Below are 9,002 nucleotides of genomic sequence, written 5' to 3'. Positions count from 1 at the left end.
GGATAGAGACAAGAGGCTATACTGACACCCAGCAACTGTACAGCTCTGTGGTGTAGTGGTAAACAACACAGCCTGTGCTCAACTGCTCTCCTCTGCCAAGTCTTCAGTCAGCTGTTGTACAACACAATGTCCTAACACCAGCAAGTGTGTCCTCTCTCATGCCAGCAGTGTTATATACATCTAAACTGAGATTCATTGCTTAGTGTAAAGCTCTGGAAAAAATAGCTACCGGAAATGTATTCTTTCAGTTATGAAAGCAAGAAATTATCATCAATGCCTGTAAAGTGTATGTTCCCAGCCCCCCCATTGTGAAGTACTGGAGGAGGACATTACCTTGGTCTGCTTTAGAACAGTATTTTTACAGATGTTTTCAATGCCTATGTTTTTCTCAAGAACAGTCATGTCTTACCTACTAAATATGAAGGTAAGCTGAGAAGGAAAATGAACAGCCTCAAATTTACCTTGAATATTGATTACATACTATCCCAATAGATTACTTCAATGCTTAGATATTGTAGCTGTTTGTTTTTTCCTAATTTGAGCTGTATGTCTGACTTTGTGAGTAAGTGTAAACATCAAACTGTATGTTTTGAAAATGAGTGATTGGTGCCTTCTGTTGACCTTGGGAAAACTTCAGATAATTGGGAACCAGAGAATACTGATGCCAATGATTGGTCGGGATGGATGTTTATTCTCCTTTTCTATTTGTGTGGTACATTTTCCTGTAAAAGTTTGTTTTCCTCTTGGAATTGGTGAGACAACCCTTCTTTACCCTAGGATAAACAATAATGCTTTCCTGTTTCTCCCTCAGAATTCAGAGACCTTTTTGTAATCAGGTGGGACAGTTGTATTTGAAATTAGCGAAAGGATTGATGGAACGGTGTGATTTTCTGTCATCCTCAACATCTGACCTTAAATGTGTGCAGTAATGCACCCTCAGGTGTGTCAGCAGAAGGTTTCTCTTGTCCGAACTGTGACACAAGAACCCTACTGGCAAAACATAACTAAAACCTTAGTCCATCCATGATGAAAAAACAGAGGCCAACCAGAGTTGTTAGTCTTAGTCATTTTGTCAGTTGAGAATTGATATTGTCATTGTCAGAACGCAATACAATAGAAGTTGATGGGTTTTTTGTGTGCGGGTATTTTGTAGACAAAATGCTAACTGACCAAATGTTCTCTTTCAGGTCAAAAAAATCTACGGTGAAAGTAGATTTTATTGTAGATTTTTTACAATAAAATCTAGCTGCAAGCTCAAGGTCTTACAGGGGGAGCAAAATAAACAACGAATGTGCTAAAGCAATATTGGTTGGCAACATGAACATCTAAACCACTGCAAGAAGACTGCCGGCTCTGATTATTTCCTCTCCATTCCTGAAGTACGGTTTCAAGGAGACAACACCACACAACACAGAATTCCACCGTATTTCTCCATACTGGTTTGAGATTTGAGAGTGGTTGTTATGTGGGGAGAACCTACAGGAAGGTAGAACCTACAGGAGGGTAGAACATACAGGAGACTAGAATCTACAGGAGGGTAGAACCTACACGAGAGTAGAACCTACAGGAGAGTAGAACCTACAGGAGGGCAGATGTCCAGGACTAGAGTTGGACTACCCTGGTGTAAATATAGTATGAAATAACTGATTACACAGATCAGCTCAAATACAGGCTTATTCTGAAAATGTTACTTTGATTTTCAGCACTAGTGTCAGAAGACAGATAAGACGTAACATTGAAAGGAAATTCTGAACTGTTACAGTAGGGCCCAGAGAGGAATCAAACAATTACAGTACCACCAAATGACTGGAACATAAATGAAGGTTATTGCTTGTGTAGTGCAAAGTGTTCAATTTATATTGTGCACGTAATTAGTATTAAATATATAGTTTTTAGATTGAACGTGTTTTAGCAGTCTGCTAATTGATCTGTCTCATTTAGTGCTGCTGGACAATATATGAAATAACAGTTTCCATGCTGTCATCCGCTTTCTTGCCTTGGCATTGGACATGGATTTATCATGCTGTCTTCTGGAGTGAGGACAACATAAATTCACAGTCTATTGGGAATTAAGCCAGTTCTGACTAACTTCATTGAGCTTTTCATTCACCCTAATTCTTAGAATCAGGTGTCCAAAATTTGTGTAAGAGAGTTAACCTATCGGTTTTTGCCTGAATCCTTCAGGCTGCCCAAAGCCAACATGACAATTCTGACAAGCCTGGAAATCCCCTAATCCAGACAAATGTTCCATGTGTGCCTTCCTCCTCACACATCTCTCTGAGCCCCTGATGCTGCACTTTTTCTCCAGATCAGTGGGCACCCTCCGACACTCAGGGGGTTGTCTACACTCTGGGATGTCTGGAGATCCTGGGATAGCTCTACCGCAAATCGCTGACGGGTAACAAACTGTTCCAGCACCTCTCCCCTTTCCTCAAAGGGCAGCTCTCTCAACTTAGTCTGTTGATAGTAAAAATAAAGTCAACAGAAAAGAATTAAGTCAGATGTTGTTATATGATTTGACTGATGTGGAACAGGTCAACCTTCACCTGGGTAAGCCTCTCTTCAGGCTGTTGGTCAGCCTACTCACGAAATTCCTCCAATTATTTCTGCAACCTCTTCCTTTCCCCGACTATCCTTTCTTCCGCCATCCCTGCAGCACCTCTGCCCGTGACAAATGGGCAACAGCGCTCGTCCAAACTGGAATCCTACTGAAAGAAACGCATGGAAACCAAAACCTGTTTTGAATATACAGTATGGTACACGTGTTAATGTGTGTAGGATGTAACTTATTCATGAGGATTAATATCACACTTCGACAGTCAGTAGAATATCTTGACAAACAGTGTTACCACCTATGCAGCGTATGCTTACCGACAGAGAACTTCACAATGAGGCTCGTTGTTAGCCAGTAAGTTATAACTATAATATAACAGTAGCCTATTATTTACAAGGCTAACTTTCTGGCTAACAACAAACAAGACACACCTTTTGTTAACATATATAAAACAAGAACAACCTTTCACATTTTAACCTGTGCTAAAGATATTGCACATTAGAGTCGATGTATCTGTTAGTTAGATCTTGAACAAAGCTGGCAGGTAGTTCCACTAATTTGCTGCACCATTTTTTGTTGATTTCCTGCAGCATGCTCCAAGTGGATGTATCAAAAAATGTAATTCCCAACCACCTATGGGGTTTCTGGTAAACTCTAAAATGTATACCACATTCTAGCCAAAGGATTCTGCAAAAGATCTTTGTCCTAGACATGTTCTTTGGAACTAAAGTAATTTGATTTCAGGATGAAAGTCAATAGTTTTGTGTCCCGCATCTTCTGTACGACATGGCAACGAGACTGTGTGCAGAACACAATCTCTTTATGTTAAAGATCCCTATTGGTTTTCTGTAGCATTAAAGCCTGATGGTTAAGAGCACCACTGGGGATTGAGGTTGCCAAGCATTCTTGTAGCTTGTCAAAGTGCCACTAAGTATTAACTAGTGTCATTACTGTAAACATATTAACATGACAGGATTTGTTGAGGATTTTGTACCAACTAGCACAATATTTGTGAGATATAATCGGCTCGTCATGATAATGGACTTTGCTGAACTTCATTTGGAATTTGTTCATACTCGAAACCATTAAAACGATCAAACTACATTTTATAATTTCACATCTCTATAATAGAAGCTGTAAGTGGGGAAATTAAGCCTGTGAGTAGTGTTGGTGTGTGGCCATAGAAGAACAGTCCAGCTAAATAACTATTTGATAGAAACAATCATTCACATATTCCAGTGTTTCAATATAATGTGTTTATTCACAAAAACAACTGCAAACATTGCAACAACAAATACCTATATGTACATTCTCTTTTAATACAAAAAAAAAATATAGCTGTTTCTATTATGCAATCTAGCTGCTTTTCTTTTTTTTTAAACACGACATTTACATATTCAAACTAGCTGTACAGTATTTACACTCTCCTCTCTGACCAGTACTTACAACCTGGTAAATACTACCGTATCTATAAATAACCAATTACACTGACTTTGCAGGCTGTTTAGAAAATAGTGGCGACTTCCGAAATGGTCGCCACTGTCAAAACATCCTGCCGGTGCTCCTGAACTTCAGCGAGCCCCGCGGCACACTGCCTCCTCTGATGGGCGAAGTACGAGGGGAGTGTTCCCGTGTGGTGGGAGAACGTCTGCATGGGACTCCTTGTTTTGGGAACGCTAGTGTTGTAGCCGGACTCTTTCCAGGACTGCGGGTAGGCATGCGGGACGGTTGTAGACCGCCGCTTGGGGAAAAGCCTATTGTGTAGCACCGTCTCTGGAGGGCTGGAAGCCTTGGGTTGGTATGACACAGTAAGGGCCTTGCCAATCCACAGCGACGGCGTTAGCTGTGTGGGATGAACCGGAAATAGAACACACACACAAAACGCATGCCGAATCACTTTTCCCGGCCCAAGGACAGAGGAATCACGGTGACAGAGTTCTTTGTTGCTGGGTTACATAGCCAGACGGGGTTCTACACTTTGAGGGGAAAGGGTGCGAGTTGCGCCCCCCCCCCCCCCTTTCCCAGAATGCAATCTGCTGCTGTTTGAGCGGTGTAAAGTGCAATAAAAATGCCAACAGTTATCTTCACCCTGCTACGAGGAGCCCCAGTGTAGAAGTGTGAAGGTAGTGTACTCACTCTTGGCCCAGGGCTGGAAGGTGCTCAGGCTTCTCTTGCCTCCGTCTCCACTGATGTCAGAGTCACTGTCATTGAAGTCACTGTCTCCTTTGCCACTGTCCTTCACACTCTGCTGGTCAATGCCACTGCAAATAGAATCAAACATATTAGTCACTGCTGCATTGTATCTGATTATTGATGTTAGCCCCCCCCCCCCACCGCCTGTGTAGAGTGTGCCACCATCCACCCACACGCCCAAACCCCCCCTCTTCCGGAAAACAGTCACACGCAGGATGACTATGACATGTCAAGTATTTTCCAGCGGTTGGTTAAGTCGATAATTTATTTATTTACTTCATATAAATCCATTAACTGAGAAGCAGATAACAGAAACACATTCATACAATGGTTAAATGTGCTTGGGTGTCTTTGTATAACAATGTATAACAGCCAACTAAGGAGAGAAACACGAAATCAGGACAAAAAACCAAATTAAAAGGGAAACAAAAGACATACTTCCCAAGAGGGCCAATCCTGTTCCCTTAGATCCAAGTAAATTATTACTCACTGTGCCAAGTATGATCAATGAGGTGGTATTCTTACCTCATTTGCAGGCAGTATTTTTCCCCTTGCCACATTGATGTTGGTTGGAAAGGCTTGGGAGGCAGGAACATCTTTAACAAAAAAAAATACAAAAAAATAAATAAGAGAACAGGAAGTGGATTAATTTGAGCTACATGAATCGGGAGAAGCCCTGCCCCTGAATGTGCACAGTTGAATCCATGCACCTTTGGACACAGGATCAAATAATGAACTCACCTGCGACTCCAGGTCTCCACTCTTCTCCTCATACAGGCAGGACGACTCGGGAGATGTGGAGTTCCCTTCGTTCAGGAAGCCCCTGGAGCCGCCGTACATGTTGGCTTCTGTACAGTTGAGTCCGGGAAGACGCCTGGAGTCAAACACGCTGTGAGTCACGTCTCTCTTGGAGTCCAAGCCTTTGCCTCCTCGGTTCAGCTTGCATGTGACGACCACAATCACGATGGCAACCAGAAGCAGAGCGCAGCCCCCCCCGAGCATAATGATAACCACGACGGAGGCATTCAAGCCCGCATCTTCCTCATAACGTGACCTGGGCACAATGACGACCCGGTCGTTCGAGAGCTGTGAGTCTGTGACAACAAAGCGAATGGCGGCGCTGCTGGAGAGAGGGGACCGCCCGTTGTCGCTCACCGCCACCTTGATTTCCAGAACGTCGCCGACAGCCGACGTCAGAGCCTGTTTCAGGGCGATTTCTCCGGTGTCTTTGTTTATTGAAAATAGCTTGGAGTGGCCTTGTACGATCCTGTAGCTGAGCTCGCCGTTTAAACCCTGGTCCCGGTCCTCGCCGTTGACCCGAAGGGCGAGGTACCCCAGTGGCGCGTTGACAGGCAGGGGGACTTCAGCGGAGTCGTTCAGCATAACCGGGGAGGTGAAATAGGGGTAGTTGTCATTCTGATCAACCACTTTGAGTCTGATCACAGATGTGCTTGACAGCTGAGGCAAGCCTTTGTCATCAGCCCGAATGGTGAATTCAATCTGCTGCAATGTTTCAAAATCAAATGATCTCAGACTGTACAGTGACCCCGACACCAGGTCAATGGACACAAATGTCGATATGGAGCCGGCGCCCGCGACCTCCGAGTCCACGAGCTGGTAGGAAACTTTGGCGTTTTTGCCTACGTCAAGGTCGCGTGCCACAACAGTGGTTATATATGACCCGGGGATGTTGTTTTCCATTACGGACACTTCATAAATTGACTTGCTGAAGAGCGGAGGGTTGTCGTTCTCATCCGTCACCCTGATGGTATACTGCCTGATTGTTTTGAAAGGCGGCGTTCCGAGGTCTTCAGCCACTACAGTCAGGTTATACTCCGGGATCTTCTCTCTGTCTAAAGTGGTGGTTGTTACTATCATGAATGTGTCCCCGTAGGCCTGTTGCAATTTGAAATGCTCGTGCCCGTGTAGGCTGCTGCGCACATAACCGTTGGAGCCCGAGTCGCTGTCCGACGTGCTGATCAGTGCCACAAAACTTTCCCCTGCCGCCGCCTCAGTGATGTAGGCTACACCGTCGCTGGTCGAGGTCATTGGCTTAATTTTGATTTCTGGTGCGTTATCATTTACGTCAACAACATCCACAACAACTCTGCAGGTCGACGGGATGGAGTTTGTGCCTAAATCGGATGCTTTAATGTTCAGTTCATAGGACCTCTTCTTTTCATAATCAACCAATGTTTTCAGTGTTACAGCACCGGAAATTCGGTCAATATTAAAAACGCGCGTCGATTCAGACGATGGGTCCTCTACAAGGCCGTACACTACCTCGCCGTTCACGCCAGCATCTGGGTCAAACGCGTGCACTTTCAGAACTTGATAACCAAGAGGTGAATCTTCATAAAGTTCAACTTTTAGTGAGTTGTGCTCAAAAGTTGGACTGTTATCATTAAAATCCAACACTTTGATATGAACAGTCATTGATCCAGACCTTGGTGGCTCTCCCCCGTCTGTTGCCGTCACTTCAATTGTATAGGAATCTTCAGCCTCTCTGTCCATTGCTTTCACAAGCACAAGTTCAGCATACTTTACCCCATCCTCCCTGCTGCGCACATCAACTATGAAATGGCTGGAGGGAGAGATATGGTAACTTTGGATGTAGTTATTGCCGACATCGTGGTCAACAGCAATGTCCAACGGGAACCGGGAGTCTACCAGAACATTCTCGGATATCTCAACGGTTGTCTCGTTGTGGAGAAACTGGGGAGAGTTGTCGTTTATGTCCCTCACCTCGATCTCTACGTGAATCAGCTGAAACTTTTCTTTAGAGAAAGCAACAATGTCGAAGGTGACAAAACACCGCGGGGACCTTGGGCAAAGCTGCTCCCGGTCAATCGATTCCCCAACAGTTAAAAGTCCATCAATCTCCCTCATTTGAATCACGGACGAATTAGTCTCCTGCATGAAGCGGAAAGATGTTTCCGGGTCCTCAGCTGGGTCTATCTTTAAATCCAGAGAGAGATTTCCAATTTCTGTCCCAGGCGCATCCTCTTCGTAAGTGTAATACTTCGTAGTCGTAGATTGAACCGAATAGAACAGAAAAGCAAGCACAACACACTCTCCAACTCTTCGAATCCCGCAGAATCCCATTTTAAAGGGCAATGTTGACCACAGAAAACTTCATAAAGAAAACGAGCTTGAAGTAAACTTGTGATTTAGAGCTCCCTTGCCACGGCAAACTGGATTTGATACAGTCCAAAGAAAGCGTTGATCTATAAGCCCTGATTTATGCAAATGAGTTGGCACACCGACCAATGGCATTCAACTGGCCAGCCAAATGGGGTACGTTTGCTTTCCGGCTGTTGCCCGTTGCCAATTGCTTCAGCCCCTCGACTACGTGCAAATGGTCTGTTTAAATACAGTGGTAATGGAATTTGATAATGACAATAAAAAACTGCCATGAAGTATGCATATCAGCACTTCTGAAATAGACTATTACTCCATTGGAGTTTTTCCATCTGAAAAAATAACTTTCATTCACGTTATTTGATATGGATGTACGGGTCCGTAACTGCCATGAAGCATGCAGATTGGTCGGAGCTTTTTCAATAGCACTCCTTCAATGGAATTTTTCCGCCTGAATTAATAACGTTCATTCCCAAGTTATTTCATACCGATGCGCTCATCTGTTTAACATCAACACTGTTTAACAGTGGCAAATATATGGCAAGTATATGTACGCTCTATTAATTGTAATTACTGTAAATGTTTTATTCATAATTAATTTACCGTCTATTAATAATAAGCCATTTATTTACTTTTATGTTGTGATATGAACAAAGCATGAACAAATTGTAGCCAGGGAACCCCTTCACATTCAATTTGATTTCCTTAATTTCCATGGTCATACTGTATGTTGTGTACACATGTGAAAATGAAATTGTGGGACAGAAAAGGAACGATGCGGTTAAAAGTAAAAAGCATTTTACAAAAACATACATTTTCAAATATGACAGGATTTGTAGTGACACATGCCCTCTCCGCGGCTGGTACCTCTTGCAACAATACACAGAATTAGCACGACGCAGGAGTTGGTTGGCGGTGGATTCGCATCCACCCATCACCTCACCACCTTTAAGTGATTTAATTAAAAAATACTGTGTTGGGCTTCAAAGAGGCCAGGCCTGACTGACACCTTCCACAAGTTGAAGCCAAATCTGTCTGAGCCCTCAAGGATGCACAGGGAGGTGTTAAAAATGACACTGGGCTCCTTAGCAACAGTTGGACTCCTGGCTGGTAA

At 43.7% G+C, this 9,002-nt stretch overlaps 1 protein-coding gene across 1 annotated transcript; it reads right to left on the bottom strand.

Moving 5' to 3' along the window:
• Positions 1-3,828: 3,828 nt before the first annotated feature.
• On the bottom strand, positions 3,829-7,995 carry pcdh8 (protocadherin 8). The gene is made up of 4 exons (XM_010884503.5): positions 5,489-7,995; positions 5,273-5,343; positions 4,691-4,815; positions 3,829-4,412 (listed from the first exon to the last, which is right to left on the bottom strand). Exons 1-4 carry the CDS (start codon positions 7,850-7,852, stop codon positions 4,309-4,311), a joined length of 2,664 nt encoding a protein of 887 aa, XP_010882805.2. The 5' UTR covers positions 7,853-7,995; the 3' UTR covers positions 3,829-4,308.
• Between the last annotated feature and the right edge of the window lie 1,007 nt (positions 7,996-9,002).

The sequence above is a fragment of the Esox lucius genome, chromosome 20 (genome assembly GCF_011004845.1).
Source record: "Esox lucius isolate fEsoLuc1 chromosome 20, fEsoLuc1.pri, whole genome shotgun sequence".
Taxonomy (NCBI): domain Eukaryota; kingdom Metazoa; phylum Chordata; class Actinopteri; order Esociformes; family Esocidae; genus Esox; species Esox lucius.
Note: the sequence above shows the minus strand (reverse complement) of the source record. Positions and strands in the feature narration are given on the sequence as shown.

Coding starts and splice junctions, on each gene's coding strand:
- pcdh8 (XM_010884503.5), bottom strand. CDS start 7,852: ATGGGATTCTGCGGGATTCGAAGAGTTGGAGAGTGTGTTGTGCTTGCT. Junction 4,816..5,272: donor AAATACTGCCTGCAAATGAG/GTAAGAATACCA, acceptor TTCTATTTGCAG/TGGCATTGACCAGCAGAGTG. Junction 4,413..4,690: donor CTTCCAGCCCTGGGCCAAGA/GTGAGTACACTA, acceptor GTTCTATTTCCG/GTTCATCCCACACAGCTAAC.